General features: G+C 37.1%; 1 protein-coding gene and 1 long non-coding RNA gene across 3 annotated transcripts in view; one reads left to right on the forward strand and one right to left on the reverse strand.

Annotated features, from left to right (window-relative positions):
* LAMA3 (laminin subunit alpha 3) overlaps positions 1-24,429 on the forward strand; it is a 360,924-nt gene that overhangs the window by 318,654 nt on the left and 17,841 nt on the right. For both annotated transcript variants that reach the window (XM_007487607.3, XM_007487609.2), the window contains 14 exons: positions 2,446-2,562; positions 2,648-2,827; positions 4,352-4,494; positions 7,718-7,891; positions 9,046-9,197; positions 9,339-9,501; positions 10,594-10,727; positions 11,291-11,435; positions 12,155-12,274; positions 12,959-13,095; positions 18,698-18,815; positions 19,855-19,995; positions 21,935-22,071; positions 24,019-24,150. In XM_007487607.3, the coding sequence (XP_007487669.1) occupies positions 2,446-2,562; positions 2,648-2,827; positions 4,352-4,494; positions 7,718-7,891; positions 9,046-9,197; positions 9,339-9,501; positions 10,594-10,727; positions 11,291-11,435; positions 12,155-12,274; positions 12,959-13,095; positions 18,698-18,815; positions 19,855-19,995; positions 21,935-22,071; positions 24,019-24,150 (1,993 nt within the window). The remainder of the gene's footprint in view (positions 1-2,445; positions 2,563-2,647; positions 2,828-4,351; positions 4,495-7,717; positions 7,892-9,045; positions 9,198-9,338; positions 9,502-10,593; positions 10,728-11,290; positions 11,436-12,154; positions 12,275-12,958; positions 13,096-18,697; positions 18,816-19,854; positions 19,996-21,934; positions 22,072-24,018; positions 24,151-24,429) is intronic.
* Positions 1-24,429, reverse strand: part of LOC103106794 (uncharacterized) — a 130,099-nt gene that overhangs the window by 69,642 nt on the left and 36,028 nt on the right. The window lies entirely within an intron of this gene.

Here is a 24,429-nt window from a genome sequence, read left to right on the forward strand (position 1 = left end):
TCCCATCTCTAGGCCCAGGAACTTGTTTTAATTTTAGAGGCCCAGCAGTGTGTCCCAAACTAGCTTTCCATCCTCATTGGAAATTGCTGCACATTGGACACCAGCCAGACTGGCCTTCTCTGTGATCCTCATCCATAATTTTCCTTCTCTATAAATTATAAAGAGTTCTATCAATGTCAACTATTAGTATTAATGGTAATAATAATCATATTATTATTATTACCCGCTGAGTTGTTGGAGGAACAAATGAGATAATGAAAACAAAAGATCTTTAGAATTCTGTATATATTGAGACAAACTACATACACACCTTATGTGTAAGCAATTTTTAAGAACCACAGAATTGTTTTAAAATATTTTGAGTCTCTAGACACTTAAACTATTATCTCTGCCCAAAAGCATGATCCTGTAGGGAACAAAGTTTGTTTAAGCATCTATTTTACCTCCGGAAACTTGATCTTCATGTTACTCTCACCACTTTTAGTTTTAAAAGTAAAATCCCTCCAAAGGAAACAAAGATGCTGGGAAAAGAAGCTCCCTACCCTCCTATACCTCCTGGAATCCCAGAGTCGCAGGAAATGGAGTCTGAAAACCACAGCTCTTGGTGTTTCTCCTTAAACTCACACTACTATGTTGAAATTACTCTAAGCTTCCAGTTCCTCACCTTACTTTTTCAAGCCTCTTCAGGAGGTATCAGGTTTTTTCTACCCTATGATTTTTAAGAATTAAATATTTCCAGAATAGTTGTATCCGAGCATGTACCAAGTCCCAGAACCAGAGCTAATATTTTGGAAATAGAGATTAAGATGCAATTAAAACTAACAACATAGTAATTTTAAAAAACAAACCAGTTTGTGACAAGTGATAGCTTGCAGCTTTCTCCTGTATTTTTCCTAACACCAGATGGCAGTATTGTGACCCAGACATTCTTGTCTATCATTTCCCCTCCCTGGATTGCTCTGAATTTCTTTATTTTGGGGGTCCTGGAGATGGAGGGACAATAAGAAGGAACAAAAAATAAATCTACACATAGGTGAAAACTCAAGTATTTGAATAAGATAGTAAGGGCCTTGAGAGTAGAGACTGTTTCATTCTTTTTGTAATCTTGGCACCTAACACCTTGTCTGGCACACAGTAGGCCTTTAATAAATGCGTATTAGTTAATAATGTTTTAGTTTATCTTTTAAAATTGATGAGTAGGCTCATCTCATCATTATTTCACACCATGTTATTCTAGATTGCAGCTTGAGCTTCTTTGCTTTTTCAAAAATTCTATTCCCTTTTACCTGATTTCATTTGTCTGTAAAATGGATAAACTTAAAAATAATATTTTAGTGTAATATTTTCTTGAGGGAGAAATAACTTTCTGTCATCTGGTATCCTTTCCAGCAACCAATCAATCAGTAAGCATTTATTAAGCTCCTACTATATGCCAGGTACTGTGTGAATTACTGGAAACAAGAGGGAGAGGGTGAGAAGAAGGAAGGAAGAGGGAAAGAGAGAAGGAGAGAAGACAGAGAAAATAAAAAAGAAGGGAGGGAGAAAGAAAGCAAGAAAAAAGAGTGATAGATGGGGTATAGGGAGTGGGAGAGAGAGGGAGGGTATTGTGTGTGAAGTACTGGAAATGAGAGAGAGAGAGAGAGGGAGAAAGAGAGAAGGAGAGAAGCTAGAGAAAATGAAAAAGAAAGAAAAGAGAGGGAGAAAGAGTAAGAAAAAAAGAGTTATAGAGAGGATATAGGGAGGGGGAGAGAGGGAGATGGAGTGAGGGAGAGGGAGAGACAGAGAGAGAGGAAGAGGGAGGGGGGAAGAGAAAAGAAAAGGGAAAGAGAGAGAGAAGAGATAGTTCCTGCCCTTCAGAAGCTTAGTGCGTAAACAACTATGTATAAGCAAGCAATATATACAGAAATAATCAGTAGAGGGAAGGGATTAGAATTAAGGATTGGGAAATATTTCTTATAGAAGATGGGATTTTTACCTGGGATTTAAAGGAATCCAGGTGATGAGGAAGGAGGAGAGCCTCCCAGGCCGAAAGACAGTAGCCACCCTGGGCAGGTGGGAAACTGGTGTCCTACCAGTAGCTTTTCTGCTTGTCCCTTTTCCATAAACTTATTATCCCCATTTTATGGATAAGGAAACTAAGGCAACAGATAGGTTAAATGATTTGTCCAAAGTCACATAACTATTAACTGTCTGAGACAAGATATGAACCCAGGTCTTCCTGATTCTAGGTCCAATATATTCTCTCTCTCTCCCTCCCTCTTCCCCCCCCCCCCAGGGTGTTTATGTGTGTTACTCTATAAATGTATATAAATGCTAGCTCAGATGATGGCTGAGACTCAACTTCAGCCTGTGTTGTATTAACTTCTTGGCATCAGACACCCCTAGACATGAGCATTAAATACCACAAGGCAGTTTCCTGTACCTGTTTTGTCTTTTTGCTTTTAGACATCAACCCAGCTCTGGACAGCCTGCGGGACACCTTAGATGTTGTCACAGCTAAGAAAGGTCTGATACAGACTGACCTCGCCACTCTCCAAGATGATCTCCGTGGAATAAACCGAGGTCACTAGCTCAATGGCTATTTTTACCTCACTCCTTCCACTGAGCACTTCAAACGCTTACTCTGCCCTTTCTGTGCCTGCCTTAGATGACATCGATAGAATGACCAACAATGCAAAGAGTTTGATCCGAAATGCAAATGATGTTACAAGCAGTGTGCTAGATGGTCTGACCCCAATTCAGACACATGTGGAGAGACTTCAGGAAACCTATGGAAGTGCACGGAGCGAAGACTTTAATGAAGCTTTGAGTGATGCCAACAATTCAGGTACCAGAGGTTCCATGAATCACCCTCATCTCCTGTAGCTTTTTGAAGAGCCTCATCACAAAAACTGAAGTATCAGAGTGACAGAATCTACAAACACCATCATTCAGAACCAGTTTCTTGAATTAAACTCTTTCTCTAGAGAATGTTGGGGCAGCTAACTGATACAATCTAGAGGGCCAAGCCTCAAGGCTCATTTTCCTGAGTTCAAATATGGCCTCAGATATTTCCTGGCTGTGGGACCCTGGACAAGTCCCTTAACCTTGTTTGCTTGTTTCCTCATATGTCAAATGTGCTAGGAAAGAAAATAGCAAACTACTCCAGTATCTTTTCCAAGAAAACTCCAAAACCTCACTAAGAGTCAGACATGACTGAAACATCTAAACAACAAGAATGGGCTTTCAAAGTGTAGTCCATGAACACCTGGGATCTCTAAGACCCTTTCAGGAGACCCATGAGGTCAAAGCTATTTTCATAAGAATACTAAGATTTTTTAAAATTTAAACTCTTATCTTCCGTCTTAGAATCAGTACTGTGTATTGGTTCTAAGACAGAAGAGCAGTAAGGGCTAGGCAATGGGGGTTAAGTGACTTGCCCAGGGTCTCACAGTTAGGAAGTATCTGAGGTCAAATTTGAATCCAGGACCTCCTGTCTCTAGGCCTGGCTCTCAATCCACTAAGCCACACAGCTGCCCCCTGTACTAAGATGTTTTAATTTCTTTTTTTAAAAACCCTTATCTTCTGTCTTAGAATCAATACACAGTATTGGTTAGTATTGATTCTAAGGAAGAAGAGTTTTGTAACACATAGGCAGTGGGGATTAAGTGACTTGCCCAGGGTCACCCAGCTAAGAATTGTCTGAGAACATATTTGAATCCAGAACTTCCTGTGGCTCTAAATCTGGCTCTCAATCCACTGAGTCACCTAGCTGCCTCCCTGCTTTAATATCTAATATGATAAATATCAATCAATATAGCCCACCTAAATAAGTACTATGGAGGCCTCAATAATTTTTAAGAATGTAAAGGTTCTGAAACAAAAAGTTTTTGAGAACCATTGAAATAAGGGAACCTAATTCTGAACAGGGGTCAGATATGGATGTTTTCCTTTGTCTCTGATACAGCTTTCCTGATTTTTCCCTTTGTAAAGTGAGGGTGTATTCTTTGTGCGTCTGATTAGCATTTGCATTTCTCATCTCTTCAATCTCTTTCTTTCCCAAATCACAGAAGCAATGAATTAATTATGAATAAGACAGTAGAATGGAAATACAAACACAAAAGGTTTATTTTTAGACCACAGTGGTCAGGAGAGGTAATTTAACATGGAGGCCAGAAGATGAAAAATCCATGAGGCATATAGAATGTGTTTGGCCTGGAGAGCTACAGTGATGCTAATTCACCCTGTCTGACCATTTCCCCCCAAGTCAGCCAACTCTAACAATAAGGGCTTCTATATTTAACCTTCTAATAGGTCCTGACATAAACATGGTAAAGACCTTTTTTTCTCTGTTCTCTAATTACATTAACAGTGAAGAAATTAACCAGCAAGATACCAGATCTCTTAAGCAAGATTGAGAGTATCAACCAACAACTCTTGCCTCTGGGCAACATCTCTGACAATGTGGACCGGATAAGGGAACTCATTCAGCAGGCCAGAGATGCTGCTAATAAGGTATGGCCCTACACATTCTCCAGCTACCCCTTGGTTTTGATCATTTGTGATAGTCTTGGAGCAAAGGAGCTGTCCAATCCTAGAGTCTTTTGTTGTTTTTGCCTTAAGCCCCAGGATCTTTCCCAATGGGACTTAAGCTCCCTGAGAGCAGGGGCTTTTTTGTTTTTGTATCCCAAGAGCCTGACACATTGTGGGAACTTCGCAGATCCCTATTTGCTGAATGGACAGGAGAAGGCATATGAGCATCCCTTTACCTAGAGACTCTCTATCTAAGACCCATAGTCACATTGAAGCTCCAGAGAGGAAGTTAACATGCCTATTGGAGCAGAGATTTAGAGCATCTAGTACTACTGCTTCCTTTAGGTTTGAGAGAAGCAAGGTCTAGAAAGGTAGGATTGGTAGATAGCTCAGTGGATAAAGCACCTGGCCTGGAATTAGAAGGACCTGAGTTCAAATGTAACCTTGGGTACTTCCTAGCTGTGTGACTCTAGGCAAGTCACTTCTCTCCATTTGCCTAGCCCTTACCCTTCTGTTTTTAGAATTATTACTAGGACAGAAAGTAAGGATATATATTTTTTCACGTCTCTCTATTTTTTTATTTTAATAACACATTTTCACATGAGTTTTCCATAGTAATATGATCTAAATTTTCTCCCTCCCTTTTTTTCCCTCCCCTCCCGTAGCTGGCAAGCAATTCAGTCTGAGTTATATATGTATTATCACACAGAACTTGTTTCCATATTATTCATTTTTGTAAGTGAATGATCTTATAAAACCCAAATCCTAATTCAGATACCCAAATAAACAAGTGATAAAGCTATGTTTTCATTTGTATTCCTACTCCAACAGTTCTTTCTCTGGAGATGGATAGCATTCTTTTTCATAAGTCCCTCTGAATTGTTCTGGATCATTGTATTGATGTTAGTCACAAAGTCTATCACATTTGATTGTTTCATAATATTGCTTACTATGTACAATATTTTCCTGGTTCTGCTTATTTCACTCTGAATCAATTCATGTAGGTATTTCCTGCTCAAAAAGTAACTATTTTAAAAAATGATTAGGCAATTTACACAGGACTACACAAGAAATGAGAGAATGAGCTGGGATTCAGACTGGGGTCTTCTAATGCCAGGTTCAGAATCCTATCCACTGCAATGCTAGCTGACAAAAAAAAATAATGTTCCCTTTTTATTAGAAAAGTCATTCAAATCCACTTTTGTCTAAAATGGAAGTGTTCCTGGGAGGTGGTTTTGAAATGAATGCTGAAACAATACCCTCTCTTGCCAATCTTCTTTTGTTTAGTGCCTGACATAATCAGTCTTTTTTTTTCAGTCATGTCTGACTTTTTGTAATCCCATTTGGAGTTTTCTTGGCAAAAATATTGGAGTGGTTTGCTATTTCTTTTTCCGGATCATTTTACAGATGAAGAAATTGAGACAAACAAGGTTAAGTGACTTGCCCAGGATTATATAACTACTAAATATCTGAGACCAGATTTTAACTCAGATCTTTCTGACCCTAGGCCTGGTATTCTACCAATTGTAGCACCTCACTCCTCCAAGCATATAGTAGGCATATGATAGTTAACTATTAGTTGACTAGGCATAACCTATTGTTATGTGTTGGATTCTCTGCTATGCCTATGATTCCTTCTCATAAAAATGTGCTATGGCATAAATTAGTGCAAGTTAAAATTAATTTTGTTTTGAAAATTTGACAACCTATTCCAAGACAATTGGAGAATCAGGATCACAAAACCAAAGATGGGCATTATAGTTGTAAAAAAGAGTGTATTTAATCTTGACAGCATTAAATAGAATTAAATAGACAGAATTAAATAGCTCCTTGGGCTTCCCTGAACCAGAATTACCATTTATGAAAGAGAACAAAAAATATTTGCAATATAGGAACTTTAGAGGAAAACAAAAGAATTGGAGATGACGGAGTTTGGGAACAATTTTCCATGGTCTAGTGCCCTATTCAATACCCTAGTGTGCACCTGGACTCCTGAGAAACTATACCATTCACTCTTTTCCATACATACCTTGCAGTTTTTCCAGTGCTGTTCATGGATTGTCATGTCCATTTCCCCTTCACTTAGTGAATTCCTACTCACCCTTACAGCCCAACTCAAACAAAACCTTTCCTGATTATCCTTTTCTCATATACTTAACACTTAATACTTTGCTGTGGTATAGATGTGTGTAACATGCCCTAATACAAGAGGCTGCATAAAGCAATGGAGAGAGAGCCCAGAAGTCCTAGAACTCAAGACCTTAACCTCACACATACTGGCCATGTGAACCTGAGCATGTTAACATTTCAGGGTTCTAGTCAACTCTAAGACTATTAATTGCATAGGTGGTGCTGGACCTGCATTCAGAGAGAGTTTCTTCACCTAAGGAATATCCTATACCCATGTTGGCCAGCTTATGGCACACATGCCGGAGTGTGCTGGAGGAGACTGCTCCCCTCCCCCACTCCATGTATGCTTGAGGACATTTCTCCCATCACCTGTCCCTCTGCCCAGCAGCCCAATGGGAACACTTCCTCTTTCCCTTGTGTGGGGTAAGGCAGGGGGCTCATATGCAGCATGAGGGTTGCACTTTGGGCACTCAGTCTCTAAAAGGTTTGCCATCACTTTATATCAATGAAATCACAAGTCTCTTCCCTATCCATGTGTGCCAGTAGACCCTAAGATCCTTATGAGCAAGGCATGACTTTATCTTATCTAAGCTTGTTTAATTTCCTCTAGGGTCTAGCACACTGCTAGAAGTACAATAGGTCCTTAATAAATATTTGATGAATTAGGTTGAATAAATTTACAGTTCATACAAATATTGATTTATTCCCTGAGGATTTTATTGTCATCCCAACAGTGTTGTTCTTTGGACAGTTAAAGAATGTTTGTTTTTTTTTTCAGGTAACTATGTGAGGGATTATATAATGAACCCATTTCTATGAAGTCTAATTCGGCAGTTTAATATATCAATCAGAAGATAATTCTTAACAGTAGCTTTAGGAAATTTCCCCCATGGATGACAGAAGAGCATGGCTGCTTTTTTGCCATCTTCTGAAACATCTCCATGATTTAACAGCCCAAGAGCCTTTACATTTGCTATACTCTTTGCCATTTGTTATCTTTTGGTGAACACTGATCAATTCTCTATGAGTTCTTCTTCTTAGAATATGTTGGACATTTGCATCCCATTCCCAACAGGTTGCTGTTCCAATGAGGTTCAATGGCAAATCTGGTGTTGAGGTTCGATTGCCAAATGACCTGGAAGATTTGAAAGGATACACATCGCTCTCTCTGTTTCTTCAAAGACCTGAATCGAGAGAAGATGGTGGTGAGGATGAAGACATGTTTGTAATGTACTTGGGCAATAAAGATGTAAGTATTTCTTTTCATACTTGCTTTTTTTTATAAAAATAGACTATGTTTTTTAGATGTCAGCTCCCCCCCCCCTTAAATTACAGAGTTTAAGTTCTATAAACATTATGGGGAAAATTGTCACACCATTAACAACCCCTATCATGACCCTTTTTCTTATCCTGAACTTTAGTTCTGAGGCACAAAGGGGTGAGTGTTATTACTGCTAGCAAGGTGACCTCTTTCACCCTGGTTCCCTAGACCAGAGGTCCTCTATTATTAGATGATTATCTCCTGTATATCTAAGAAGCCCTTCCTCCTAAGTCTCCAAGTCAGTCTCCACTACCCCACCTTCTTCTGTCACATCCTTTTATCTATGGTTCATCAAGTTTCCCAGCCAGACTTGGAATCCACGCTGCAGCAACTTCACTCTTTTTAGGGGCTGTTCTACCATCCCACCTACTACATATTTAATGACCACTATCATTGTGTTCCATCACTCCTCTCCAAGGTATTCTCAAGGCATCAAGGAAAGGAAGAGTGCCTCCTCTTAACAAATGGTCCTAAAACATCTAACAGACTCTCCTTACGTTGAGAGCCACCAAGATAAAGAGAAAACCTCTCTCTTCCTTTGCAGATAATGGATATTAATAACTTCTCTAGTTACAAAAATTGTCTTCTTACTTTTAGCCAGTGTTTAAGGCCTTATACCACTAAAATTTACTTAAATAGCTTTTTAAAGCTAATATTTCTTTTTAGCAATGATTTTCATCTCTCTGTTCTTTGAATTTGTTAGACATGAAGTGAATATAATGGGAAATAACTAACTCAAATGTCATAGTTAATTTTGAAACACAAGAATATTTTTGGCTACTAAACCATAAATAGATGTCATTGGTGGACATCCATTTTCAGTTTCTCAAAATGAACATTTTTTTCTCCTTTCTACCCTATCATATTTTGGCTTTTCTAGATAGAACATATGCCTGGTCTTATGCACTTCCCTCCTCAAGCCTCATTAATCTTTGGATGAACAATTTGTTTTACATGTGACAGCCACACATTTTTTATTACATAATGCTTGTTTATATTTGTAAATGAACTTCCTTATTTGGTCCAAGGAGTGGGCAAATTCAGTGATGAAAATTCACTTAAGCCCTTTTTAATATCTCTAGACTTCAAAGGACTATATAGGGATGGCAGTAAGAGATGGAAAACTTGTTTGTGTCTATAACTTGGGAGATCGGGAAGCTGAAACCCAGATGGACCCAATCTTGACAAAAAGTCTAACTCAAGAGGCAATAATGGATCGAGTGAAATTTCAAAGGTACAAACCTGCATTCTTTTTGTTCCCCTTGCCCTAAGACACATGCTCCAGAAACATTTCTGCTGCACATGCTGCTTGTTCCTATTATAAGTTCCCAGGAAGATTCTTGACTTTTTCCCCTATAACTTTTTTATTGTATAGGATCTTTCAGTTTGCAAAGCTCAGCTTCTTTAAGGAAGCCACATCCAATAAACCAAAACCTCCTGATTTCTATGATATGGACAGTGGGAGCGGTGATGTTCTTCTCAATTTGGACCCTGAAAATGTTGTCTTTTATGTTGGAGGCTACCCACCCAATTTCAAGGTGAATGCATGTGGAATTCTGTATGAAGGAAACTGTTTGAGTTTATAAAGGCACTTTGTAAATGAACTAATTTTTCCCAATAATATATTTATGTGGAGGCAGCTAGGTAGCAGAGTGGATAGAGCCTTCAGTTGAGAGAATCTGGGTTCAAATCTGGCCTCAGACACTTACTAGCCATGTGACCCTGGGCAAGTCACTTAACCCCCCAATTACTTAGCCCTTACCACTCTTTTTCCTTAGGACTGATACTTCATATAAGTTCTGAGACCTTGATTTCTTTTTTTTTTTTTTAAGAAAAAAATATCTGTATTTTGCTTGTTATATTATAGATAAGTCTAGCACAGGGGGCAGATAAGTGACTTAGTGAATTGAGAACCAGGCCTAGAGATGGGAAGTCATAGGTTCAAATCTTGCCTCAGACACTTCCTAGCTGTGTGACTCTGGGCAAGTCATTTAAGCCCCATTACCTATAGCTCTTCTGCCTTAGAACCAATTGATTATAAGAGAAAAGGAAAGGATTAAAAAAAACAAACAACTTTTTTTAATTAAAAAAAAAATTAAATCTAGGTCTGGTAGATGGTACAGTGAATAGAGTGTTAAGCATGAGTCATAAAGATCCAAGTTTAAATCCAGCCTCAGATACTCACTAGCTGTGGGACTCAAAGCAGGTCAGTTCACCTCTGTCTGCCTCAGTTTTCTTATTTTTAAAATGGGGATTATAATAATCACGCCTTGTCATTCTGTTGTTTTTTTTTAAGTCATGTCTAACTATTTGTGACCCCATTTAGAGTTTTCTTGGTGGAAATACTGGAGTGATTTGCCATTTTCTTTTGTGCTCATTTTATAAGTTAGGAAACGGAGACAAAGAGGGGTAAGTAAATTCCCCAGGATCACACAACTCATAAGTGTCTAGAGGTCAGATTTGAACCCAAGAAGATAAGAATGGCACCTGTCTGAATGAAATAAAGTCATATATACCTTAATGTGCTATATAGGTACTAACTATGTAGCTATATCTCTCTTTATATCTTTTAATCCAAATGTCATCTACTAGTTGGTTTTATCAATGGGTTTGTGTTTGTTCGGTTGTAGCTTCCTCGTGTACTAAAATACCCTCCCTACAAGGGCTGCATTGAATTAGATGACCTCAATGAAAATGTTCTAAGCCTGTACAACTTCAAAAAGACTTTCAATCTCAATACAACAGAAGTGGAGCCTTGTAGAAGGTAAATAAAGCATAGGAACAACAAGAGGCCATGAGATTTTATTATGCAAGTATTATGGTCTTCCAGTGCCTTTATTCACAATTCCAGGATGGCATATAGGAGATGCTTTTTGTTTTAATTGTCCTCCTGGACTTCCTTCCTTCACTATGGAAAGCATATAGAGAATTCTTAAGTGTTGGCCTGTGCTATCCCTAGGTTAATCATTTCACAGATCTGTATTGGGATCTTTGGTTACTAGTCCACTTGCCACTGAGAGCTCATTTTGACAATGCATAATAATGAATTGTCTGTGTGTGTGTGTGTGTGTGTGTGTGTGTGTGTGTGTGTGTGCAAGACACATTGCACTGTTTGGTTAGCATCTCTTTTCCATAGAAACTATCCAGAGGGGATAAACAGCTGGATCCTAAGAATCTGTGTTTTCCCCATAACAAGATGGCAGCACTTGCAATACAGGATTCCCTGCTTGATTTCTTAGCCAGCCAAACGTCCTATTAATATGGCTCTTGTGCACTTATTAACGCACTGCCCCTGTCTTCTGACTTGTGGTGATTTTATATTGACAGGAATAAGGAGGAATCTGACAAAAATTATTTTGAAGGCACAGGCTACGCACGGGTTCCAACCCAACCCAGTACTCCATTTCCAAACTTTCAACAGACAATTCAGACCACTGTAGATGAAGGCTTGTTGTTCTTTGCAGAACATGAGGTAAGTCAAAATCTGGTATCAAACTCTGCTGAATTTATCAATTATACATTCTTGACCTATATATGCCCCATCTTTTAGCACTTAATGGATTTGTAACCCTGGACAACTCATCCTCAGTGCTCCCAGACAATTACCCAACAATATGTTTCAGGGCAAATGCTGATTGATCTGTGTTGAAAAGAAAGTTATCCTACAGGGAGTTACCAATACCAAAGGAAAAAAAAAGTATGGTGCCTAATTCCCCCCAAAAACAGTGACTTTGGAAAGTTTGTCTTCCTTAACAACTAGAGAATTGATTTCCATTTATATTTATAATATTCAGCAAGTTGAATAAAATGAAATAATAAATGGAAAATATAATCTGGAAACCTTTCAGCTTGGAAAGCTTAACAAAAGAGGAGGGCAAAGGATATTAGGCAGAGCTTCAAATTAATCAGCCAATAAGCATTGATTAAGTGGCTGCTGTGGGTCGGAACAGTGCTGGGAATGCAAATACCAGAAATGAAATAATTCCTACTGGCAAGGAGCTCACACACACACACACACACACACACACACACACACACACACACACAGATGTCTATATATAGAAAATAAACATAAAAAGAATAAATGCAAATTAATATGAGGTATTTTGAAAGTCTTAAAGCTTTTTGCTTTCCATTTATCCATGAAACTGAAAAGTTATTTCTATATAAAATTGTTTTCATGTTTTATAGGATTTCTTTATTTCCTTAATTATGGAAAAGGGGTATCCCGTGTTGCGATATAAACTAAATTCAGAGCCTCCACAGGAAAAAAGAAATCGAGTGCCTATGAATGATGGAACAGATCAGATGGTATGTCTTTTTTTTTTTTGCAATAGTCCCTTTTTATTTTTAGTTCTAAATTCTCTGCCCATTAATAAGGCAAGAAATACAATGACATATCATCTTTAACTTTTAAAAGAAAAAATTCTCTGCCTTTTACATCAATTTATTTAAAACAATCAAAAGGTCCCATATTATGTGATGGAGATTTAATTGCCAAGGACTGGTTCATTTTGTTAGTCCAAGTTCAAGAATTGGAATATATGTTACTAAAGCCATTTAAAATATTTTGTCACCAGTATTTTTTTTCATCTGATAGATAGTTAAATGCATTTAACACTATGTGAACAAATGTGACTGAAGAAGCACATGGATTGCTGAATTGAGGGAAATGGAAACAAGTAACACAGTGCATAGAGCACTGGCCCTGGAGTCAGGAAAATTCATTTTCCGGCTTCAAAATTGGCCTCTATCACAAACTAGTTTTGTGATCCTGGGCAAATCACTTAACTTTGTTTGCCTCAGTTAACTCCTCATCTGTAAAATGAGCTGAAGAAGGAAATGGCAAACCACTCCAATATCTTGGCCAAGTAAATGGCAGATGGAGTCACAAAGAATCAGACACAATTGAATAACAATAACAAAAATTCCTTTTTAGGTAATTATGAGTATTTTTCTTGTCATTTGCTGCTTCACATCTCATACTTGTTTCAGATTACAATAAGGATGGGGAAAGTTCAAAAGGTTCTACGAATAACTGTGAATCAATCAGTCATTGAAGTTCAGGGTGCTCAAATATTCAATTTCAACACCTATTATCTTGGAGGAATTCCAATCTCACTCCGAGAAAAGTAAGTCAATCAATATTGGTCTGGTAAGGGGAGAAAATTATTTTCTGCCATCATTATTTGTTTAATTGATGTTTATGCAATTGCTGTATTTTTTCCCCCAAGAAGTAACAGAAAAGAAATTGTCCACTCAAAACATCAGCAGTATCCAAGCACAATTTCATGTGCTTACTCTGATATTTGCACAGCCTTCCAGAACTTGAATCTGACAACTAGTCTGAATAGAAAAAAAATATAAAAAACAACTTGCAGAGAAAATACTGAAATAGATAATAAAACCTCACATTTACCTAGCACTTTTTAAAGGTTTAGAAAGTATTCTACATGCATGATTTCATTTGTTAATCTTGGCATTAGCTATAGAAAAAAAGCAAGTCAAGCAAAGGCTCTCCTCATGAGCTGTCCAGTGACCTAGGAGTCCATGCTACTGAATTGCAGATTCACTAGGTAATATCTAAAACTGGTTGGTAGTATGTCTGTCTGTCTCTGTCTGTCTATCTATCTATCTATCTATCTATCTATCTATCTATCTATCTATCTATCTATCTATCTATCTATTTATCTATCTGCCTTCCTTCCTTCCTTCCTTCCTTCCCTCCTTCCTTCCTTCCTTCCTTCCTTCCTTCCTTCCTTCCTTCCTTCCTTCCTTCCTTCCTTCCTTCCTTCCTTCCTTCCTTCCTTCCTTCCTTCCTTCCTTCCTTCCCTGTCTCCTTCAACCCTGCCTCCTCCCCTCCCTTTTTTCCTTCCCCTTACCTTCTGTCTTAGAATCAATACTAAGTATTGTTCCCAAGGGGGGGAAATGGTAAAGGCTAAGCAGCTGGGATTAAAATACTTGTTCAGGGTCACACAGCTAGGAAATATCTGAGGTCAAATTTGAACCCAGGACCTCCCATTTCTAGGCCTGGTTTTCTATTCACTGAGCCACCTAGCTGCCCTTGGCATTATTTTTCCCATTTATAAACTGTGGAAGATTGCCAGGCATTGGTCCTGTATATTTCATTATGGTCTTTGGAAGAGGCAACTTCTCCCCTGATGACTGCCAGATTTTTATAGCTTTTGATGGAAAAAAAAAAAAGGAAAATGTGTTAATAAGACATGTTTTAAGCTGTTAGGATCCCTCTAAGGGAGCCTGAATGAGAAAACTAAAAAGTATTCATTCAAATAGAGATATATAATGCTCATATGTTATTCTTCTATTAAGAGAATTTTAGGGGCAGCTAGATGGCTCAGTGGATTGAGAATCAGACCAAGACATGGTAGGTACTAGGTTCAAATCTGGTCTTGCTGTGTGATCTTGGGCAAATCACTTATTCCTCATTGCGTAGGTCTTTCCATTCTTCTGCCTTAGAACAAATTTAAATCTTGACTGTAGCCATAATATTGACTTTTATCCAACTAAATAGACTTATTAAGTTGCTCTTTGGCAGAGAGAAGAAAGTAGAAGATAAGTAATCATGGATTCATGTGTTGAGTGATATGAAACCGAAATGCGTTCACAAAAACACCATAAAGAAAGATGAGATTTCAAGAAACAACTGTCTCCTAGCAAAAGAACTTTAGAAAAGCAGAGTCCTAAGTGTTTATTGACTTGAATAAAGAGATTCTTGGCATACTTAACAAATTTGCCAATGACCCAAAGCTAAGAGCAGCCCAAGGAATGACTGTTTGCATCCAAAAAATTTTTGATAGTCTGAAACAGAGGTTGACAACCTACTGCCTGCCACTTGTTTTTTGTGTGGTCCTTGAGCTTTAAAATTTTATTTGTTTATTTGTTTTATTCTATCCTTCCCTTCCCTCCCCTTCCCACACCATGGAAGGCATTATCTGACAAAATAAATAGATTATGACTTTCATATTTCCACTTCTCAGTTCATTCTCTGGAGGTGAACATTCCTAGGTTATTCTTCACATATTAAATATGTAGATATATATAATGTTCTCTTAGTTCTAATCATTCATTCTTGGTTTTTACATTTATAAATACCTTGTTTTCAGGCCATATATTGCCTGTGGACCATAGTTTGAAGACTCCTGATCTAAAACACTGACCAAATCTAATAAGATTAAATTTAGTAGGAATAAATATAAAATCTTATAATTGGTGTAAAAAAGTGAACTGTGCAAGTATAAGCTGGAGGGTTGTGTGGCTTGACCTCATCAGTTCCTGCAAAAAAGATCTGGAGGTTTTGGTGGACTATAAGCTCAATATGAGTCAATCAAAGAAATAATGCAATCTTAGACTGCACTGAGACTGTCCAAGACATGGGATGCAATATTCTCATCATATTCTGGGCTTTTCAGATACCTTTTTGGAGCATTCATGTTAAGTACTGGGTGTCACATTTAGTAAGTCATTAATAAGCTAAGGGCATTCAAAGGGCAACCAGAAAAAATAATAAATTTTATCATTATTAATCATTATTATTATACCTGAAATTTATATTAAAGATTGCAAAGAACTTTCTCTGCATTTATTATCTCATCTGAATTTCATGACAGTTTTGTGAGGGAAGGTGCTACCAGTATTAATAATTCCATTTAGAGAGTAAGAAATTAAATCTCACAGAAATTAGGTGATTTTCCTTTGTTGTTGTTTTTTTTTGTCAGAAGTAGCTTTTGAACCCAGTCCACTGCTCTATTGATTATTCCAGAGTCTTAAGGTCATCATGCCATATTAAGATCAGCTGGAAGACTGGGAAATGTTTAAGGCAGAGAGGAAAAGACTTAGGCCATAATAACTGTGTTCAAGTGTTAGCAGGTTGTCATGTATTGGGTATTAAGTTTATTCTGTTTGGTCTTACAGAGTGGGATGAGGAACATTGATTATATGGAAGTTACAAAGAGACAAATTTAGGCATCAAAGAAGGAAACACTTCTAAAAAAGTTTTGGGGTGTTGTTCAGTCTTTTCAGTCATGTCTGACTCTTTATGACCCCATTTTGGGCTTTTCTTGGCAAAGATACTGGAGTGGCTTGCCATGTCCTTCTCCTGCTCATTTGACAGACGAGGAATCTGAAGCAACCAGGGTTGTGACTTGCTCATGGTCACATAGCTAAGAAGTGTCTGAGGTCGGATTTGAACTCAGGAAGATGAGTCTTCCTAACTCCAGATATAGTGCTCTAATGACTTAGGACAAAAGTCAAGTGACCTGCCCAGGTCACATAGCTAGTAAGTATTTGAGGCTGTATTTGAACTCAGGTCTTCCAGACTCCACATCCAGCACTTTTTCTACTACACCATCTAGATGTTTGTTATTCTCTCCTCTCTCTCTCTCTCTCTCTCTCTCTCTCTCTCTCTCTCTCTCTCTCTCTCTCTCTCTCTCTCTCTCTCTCTCTCTCTCTCTCTCTCTCTCTCTCTCTCTCCCCCTCCCCCCTCCCTCCCTCCCTCCCTGTCTATCTTCCTCTTTTCTTTCTCTCTCTCTTTCTCAACCTCTTTATTTCTCTCTCAATATTAATCTCTCTCCCTTTTTCTCTCAATCTCTCTTTCTCTCTGTATAAATATATATATATATATATTAATATGTAGAAAATATGTATGGAAACAAGGAAATGCAAACTACTCTAGTATCTTTGCCAAGAAAACTCCATATAGGGTCACAGAGATTTGAATGCAGTTGAAATGACTAAACAACTATTTATCTACATATATGTTATGTGATTTTAGATATACATATATAATATAAATATAAGATAAAGATGAGATATATAAAATGTATATATAATTTCATAAAATAATTGTAACAAGTAGCTTGTATATATATACATATTTCTATATTTATGTATCTATGTGTACCTATATCTTATACATCTTAAAGTCCTGGATACATATCAACTTTTATTATTATTACTTCACTGAACCACTTTCTGATGTAAAGTAGAAAGAAATTCTAGAGTATTCCTCTGTAGGACCAAGAGCTATCTCAAAGAAGTAATAATCTGACTTACTATGTATCCCACCCCCTTTGTGGATGGACCAATCAATCATGAGAGTGTGCCAAGGTGCCCAAAGTGTGGTTAAATGTCCACACAGTCTCTTTACATGGGATTAGAACCACTTTGTAGAAAGGCTGAGCCCTGAGTATCAGCATCAGAGAGCATGCAAAGGGGAAAAGTGAAATGGGTTCGCTCTGACTAGCAACCAATCTCTCTTGACACATTCATTTATTCAATGACCATTTATTTATCAATTGACTTCTCTACGTAGAGCACTTTCTAGTATCCTTTCTTGTCACCTCTTTAGGGCAATAGTTATTTGCATTTCCAAAAGCCGAAAATGTGCAGGCTGCTTTCTGTGTTCTAGTGTTAGTCCCTAATGGAATAATAGTAGCAGAATTTAAATAGCTTTATTGTGTACTAAGTGGTTCATACCACTTCATACTTCATACTTCATACACAACACTACCTCAACCTTATGAGCTAGGAATATGTGAGTGTTATTATCTCCATTTTAGAGATGAGGAAGTCAAGGCTAAGTGCCTTCCTCAAAACTTTGCAGCTAAAGAGTTGCCAGCATTATCCTGGAACCAGATTCTCTCAGCTGGAGTGCTCTTTTCACAGTAGCCCATTGGGATAAATTGCCTCCCTACTAAAAAAACCTCTTAGAGATCAAAGGTAATATTAAGCCCAAAATATATAAAACACGTAGAAAAACTACAAGAAAGTAAGTCATTCTTCCCCCTTGGTCTGAAGCAAAATATATATATATTTTTTTTAAAAGGCTGCTGTATGATATTTGTTTCCTCTTTTTTTCTTTTAATGATATTTCACTTCATACATATTGCATGCAGCTCAGCTGCTCATATTGAGTAAAGCAGAAAATTAATACCAAAGCATTTACATTTAGGAAAGTGAGCAAACTGAGAAATTCATAATGAAATCTACTTTGTGTTTTTTCTTAGCATATCATTTGCTTAGGAAATCCAGGTATTTTCCCCTAGTTTCAGGCAGCTCTGCCTAAATTCAGATTCAGAAAGATACAAAGTCAAATCCAAATGCAAACGACTAAGGTGGCTGCTTGACTGGCATTTGAGCTGTTCTAGAAAGAACTGAGGCTTCTTCTGTCCCTTTTTTTTCTTTACCACATATGTTCCTGTTGCTCTCCTCCCTGCTCCCACTCAAAGACAACTTTTTGCCATTAAAACCTAAAAGTTCAAATACCTGCAGGTTCCTTGTGTTTGACCTCTCCAAACCTTGGCTTCTTGTCTTGGACTGGACAACCCTCACCAACTTTGTTATTGTGGACAAATTGATTTTTGAGACTTTAAATTACTCATCAGCCAAAAGAGGAGATTGGAATGAATCCCTCTGGGAGTATGCTCAGATCTAAGTCCAGTGTCCCTGTAGAGTTTTTCTTTTACAGATTGGATACAGAGGTGGATAAGGAGTTAAAGTGGACTTACCTTTGTCATAAAATAACCCAGCCTTTGAACTCCTGTCTATATTCTATCGATCGTGACAATTTTGTAAAGTTTTCATAAGGATGAAGAGCTATTGTGCCTCTAGCGCCTGTGGGCTGAAAAGTACCTCCAAGTACAAGATATTGCAATAATTAACTGTAACACTCAAATGGAATAGGAATGATGCCCCTTTTTTTCTTTCCTAAATCAGGTTTAATATAACTACTCCTGCTTTCCGAGGCTGCATGAAAAATCTGAAGAAAACCATTGGGGTTATTAGGTTGAATGATACTGTTGGAGTCACCAAAAAGTGTTCAGAAGACTGGAAGGTAATTTGGAGAGTAGATTCATGACTAACTTATGAAGAGTTCTAGGAACTCTTCAGAAAACATCAATTAATAGAGACCCGGGTTCTGGTACTGATTCTGTCACTATCCATGTAACCTTAGGCAAAATTAGTTTTCCTATGTGTAAAATGAGACAATTAGATTAAATCATCATTAAGTCTCCTTTCACCTGGCAAGACCATATGAATCTAATAATCCCAGCCCTTAAAGAACGTAACTACCAGACAAAATTATTTTTTGTGTTTGTGAAATTTTAATCTCATGATCCTTTCTGAAACAGTGTCATTGCATTATAATCAGTGAGGTCAATCTCAAATAGAAATCAATGCCCAAGGGCCACTATTGACTTAGAAAACCATAAATTAACATAATCTATGTTATACTGTGTTTTTAAATGTCATTAAACATTTCTTAATTACATTTTAGTGTGAATTTCATCATACCTGGGAGTTTGAGGGTGGCATATAGTCTACGGGTCTCAGATTTCAGCAATATTAGTACAATGTGTGTGAATGACTTAGCTATTTACTGTCAGCAAGTCAATGGTTAAATCAAATCCAAAGGACTCAGTTCCAGAGAAAGAACTGATGAGTCTGAATTTGGATTGAATTAACATACTTTTTTAAAACTTTTGTTTTCTTGTGTTGTCTTTGTTGGGGGTAGGAGGTATCTGTTTTCCTGTATAACATGACTAAGCACACATATAGCCTATATCAAATTGCTTGTCTTCTCAATGTGGCAAGAAGGAGAGGGAGGGAGGATGAGAATATGGAAATCAAAATTTTAAAAAATGAATGTCAAAAATGTTTTATATGTAATTGGGAAAAATTAAAATATTTAGTAAAAAAAATGTGGACATACATATATAGAGATACATAAAGCACTTAGGAAAGACACCAATATATCAAATGTATATGTATAAAATGTATATGTATAAAATCAACCTAGCTGCAAATTCTATTTTAATTTTAATAGTGAAGTACCCAAGATGCCAGTGACTGATGCCCAATTTGTGTTTCAGCTTGTACGAACAGCGTCACTCTCCAGAGATGGACAGCTAAGTTTCATTGATGTGGGGCTGCCAGACCCCAACTACTTTCAGTCTTCATTTGGGTTTCAGACCTTTCAACCCAATGGATTGTTATTAAGACACCAAATAGGGGTAGGTGAATGCTATTCATATTATATATGAATTACATTATATATGAATGCTATTTAAATTATATATTATATATATATATATATATTTGTAATTCAACTCAAGGACTATTTGTTGTTGGAAACAAACTTTGGAGGGAATTGGTCAGTTAATACAATAATACAATAAGTTTATTCCACAGCATTGTGAAGTAATTTGTAAATTTGATTAAATGTAAACATTGATTAAATAATACTCCGGAAGGGCAGGACCCTGTTGTCCCACTTTTATGCCTAAATATAGTAAATATTATATTTTTAGCTGCATATCTGAATCTTCAGGCCTAAATGAAAATAAATCCAACTCAGAAAAATTAAATCCACATAACTTTATTATGCACATTCATAGAAATGCTTCAATTCAATTAAGATTAAACCAGTTATTATTATATTCAGTGTTACAGTGAGACATTTTGGGTCCCTAAGGAAAAAAAAATTAAAAGAACACCAGGAACACTTAGAGTAGGAAGACCTAGGCCTGCATCTTGGGTCTACCAATTACTGGCTGTGTGACTTCAGACAAATCATTACAATTTTCTGAGTCTGTTTCCTTATCTACTAAATAAAGAAAATGCTTTCACTAACTACCTCAGAAGGTTGTTATAAGAATTAAATGAAGTCACTTATGTGGAAACAATTATTAAACCACTCTGTAAATATTAGCTATTATTATTATAATCTCTGGAACCACTGCAGTACCAGGGTGTAATGAGAAATCTTTACTTCTGAGAAAGGACCAAAAGGAGGATATAGGCAGACTTTCCATGTAGATATGCCCAGGAAGAAAGTAATGACTCTTCAAATTGAGTAACTTTTTTCTTTTTTTTTAAACCCTTACCTTCTGTCTTAGAATCAATACTATATATTGGTTACAAGACAGAAGAATAATAAGGGGCTAGGCAATTAAGTGACTTTCCCAGGGTCACACAGCTAATGAAGTATCTGAGGCCAGATTTGAACCTATCCCTGAGCCTGGTTCTCAATCCATTTAGCTGCCCCTGAGTAACTTATTTTCAGCCAATATGTATCTCCTATAACTTCAGAGGACACTGGCAACTAACTGGCACAATGGTAAGAATGTGGGACTTAAGAATTAGGAAGATATAAATTCAAATCCCATCTTAGACACTTAATAGCTGCGTGACCCTAGGCAAGCCTTAATTTCCTCATCTATAAAATGGGAATGATAATAGCACTTACCATCCATGTTTATTGTGAGAATCAAATGAGTTAAAATGTATAAAACATTTTGCCTCTTTTTAAAAATTAGTTTAGTGTAGCATCTGGCACATAGTAGGCATTTAATAAATGTTTATTGATCAATACAGCTGAAATAAACATGTAAATATGTTCTCTGGAGCCTTATATGTCATGAACTTTTTAAAAATTCTAGCATCCTTTATAAATGTTCCCTGTTGAGTTATCAGAACTTTAAAGTATGAGGAGACCAATACTCCTTGTAGTTCTCATTCTGTGACTTCTTCCAGTCAGAGTCCTCCTGTTCCTTAAAGTTGAGAATGGCTTTTTGTTTTGTCTTTGTATTCCCAGAGCCCCACATAACACTTTCCTCCTCCTAAATCCTTGTTGGATTCTGGGATGATCACTTAAGATCCTTTGGACTTCTGTGGCCCCAAGCCTTGCAGAGATAGCTTTAGGAGTAGTTAGCCCTCTGGTTGTACAACATTAGAAGTGTGAAGTCTCTTGGAGAGGGAGGAGGAACAAACAACTCTTAGAGCTTGTCTTTTAAAACTGCCTCAGGAGAAAGTCCAGACTCTCTGTTAACATTTTTGCAGTGGCTTCCCTAGACATAATTTTGGTTGTCAATTTGGTAAATGAAATAGTAATCATATTTAAATGAAAATTCATTGTATCAGTTATTGTGTGGGGTTTTGTGTTGGTTTCAGACAAATAACCTACAAATCGCCCTGGAAGATGGTCACATTGAATTAAGCTCTAGAGAACAGGGCACTATCCTGAAATCTCCCCAGACATATATGGATGGTTTACTCCATTATGTGTCCATAATAAAGGATGATGCCGGGTGAGTATACATGCATTTGTGCTAGAGCAAAAAAAAAAATATTTCAAGATTTCAAAAGATCTCTGACTTTTCATCCATGGAAATGCTCCTTTAAACAATATAAATCATGGGAGCAGCTAGATGGCTCAGTGGATTGAGAGCCAAGTCTAGAAATGGAAGATCTTGGGTTCAAATTTGACCTCAGACACTTTCTAGCTGTATGACCCTGGGCAAGTCACTTAACCCCCCCCCCATTGCCCAACTTTACCACTCTTCTACGTTGGAATCCATATACAGTATTGATTCTAAGATGGAAGATAAGGGTTTAAAAAAAAAACCAATACAAATCATAGCCCTTGTCCTCCTTAGTAAAAGGTTTCATGAGGTGGCTGTGGCCAGCCTCTCCTCTGGACAGCAAGGACAGAGGCTTTTGTAGGTCTGTACTCCAAGGCTTTCTTGTTTAGTAGGATCTGCCAGCCTTAGGGCTATGTGCAGGCATTCACCTTTGAGAATTCATGGTCATCTCCACATCCTGCCATGGTGATGCATTAGAATTGAACATTAGAGGTAGAGAACATTTTTAAATGTTGCTTAAATCTTTTTTAGGGAATCGGCCATCATTGGGATTTCTGTTCTTTTTATAAGACAGGTAGAGGTAGCTCTTTTGTAGCAATAGAAAGAGCTACCTTCACAGCCAGGAAGTCCTTGGTTCAAGACTTGCCTGTAGCCCCATCCTGGCAGTGTATCCCTGGGCCAGTCACTTAACCTGTCAATACTCTAGGCAACTCTTTTCAGACTCTAAGTTATAGAAAAGCTACCAACTTGGATTGGTAGAAGGAATTTCTTCATCAGGAGTTCCCTATATCAATTAAATCACAACTCCAGTCACTGTCCCTTTATAAGATATCTTATTTTTGGTGCTGCCATGATTTTGTTTCAGAATACAGAAGTACTATTACCTCATAATAATAGTAGCACAAAATAAAAGTAGCAAAATAGTAGCATAAGTCATAGACTTTATTACTGGGCTATTTTCTGTAAATCATTTGATTATATTAAAGATCAAAATCAGTATGTTGGCTCAGTTCTTTCCCTAGCACACTTCACTTTCATTGGGGCAGCTAACTAGTACAATAGTTAGAATCAAATACTTGCATTTCTGAATTTTTAAACTTTTCTCTGTCGTGTTGTGTCATGCACCAGACCTGGAGTCAGGAAGACTTGAGTTCAAATCCAAACACTTGCTAGCTGTATGATCTTGGGCAAGTTATTTAACTTCTGCCTCAGTTTCCTTATCAATAAAAGAGACAATACAGGTATTTCTTTCACATCACAACATTTCTTTATCACAGTTTCTATATATCATGATTTGGCATAAGAAACTAAGTGAGAATTTGGGAGAGTTTTGTGCAAGCTGCAGACAAATCACAAAGACCAGCACACAATAAAGAAAAAGTTTAGAAACTCAGAAATGTATGTATGTGTATTATATTATGCATGTGTATGTAAAATATACATATTGTATAATATCAACATATTTTATCTTTTATTACCAAAAATACACCCAATTTCTTTTTTAAAAAGATTTTTTAAAAGATTTAAAATTAAAATGAGTAAAAAGCTAAAGTTTACAAAAAGAATGTGAAAGTCAACAGACGGCACATAGAAGTTAGAAATGTAGAGAGCTATCTTAACATTGGCCTGCATATAGCCTAGGACCAAATCCTTAACCCAAATTTTGCAATTAGGTACTGTAAACTCCCCACAAAAGAGAAAAGAAAAAAATTCAGACTTCTTTGATACAAAGGGAAGGCCAAAATATTTTATGTGGATTTTCCCTCAATATGGAAGCACCTACCTCCCAGGATCAAATGAGATAGTAATTGTAGAGCACTATGTGCCTGACACAGAGTAAATACTACATACATTTTAGTTATCATTATTTATTATCATTTTTAATCTTCCCAGACTGAGGCTTTTAATCGATGATAAATCTCTAAAAGACAACCAAAGGCTACGAATATTCCCAGACTCACAGCAATCCCTACGCTTTGGTGGGAGTGATTTTGAAGGATGTATCACCAATGTATTTTTCCAAAGGTATGTGGCTTTTTAATTTTTGATCTTTGAGATTCAAATAGGGAACTTTCCTAGAAACAAGTTAGATTTTGTTTTTGTCTTGATGTGAAAGATTTATGATCTGTAGATGATTAGGCATGTTTACAAAGCTAGAACTTATAACATGGGCTTCTGCATTACTCTCATAAAATCCAAATATCTAAAATACTTTTGTTTATATGCTACATACATGTTTGAAAAACCAATGAGGGAACAACTAGGGAGTTAAATGGATAGAGAGCCAAGCCTGGAGATGGAAGG

The sequence above is a fragment of the Monodelphis domestica genome, chromosome 3 (assembly GCF_027887165.1).
Source record: "Monodelphis domestica isolate mMonDom1 chromosome 3, mMonDom1.pri, whole genome shotgun sequence".
NCBI classification, from domain to species: Eukaryota; Metazoa; Chordata; class Mammalia; order Didelphimorphia; family Didelphidae; genus Monodelphis; species Monodelphis domestica.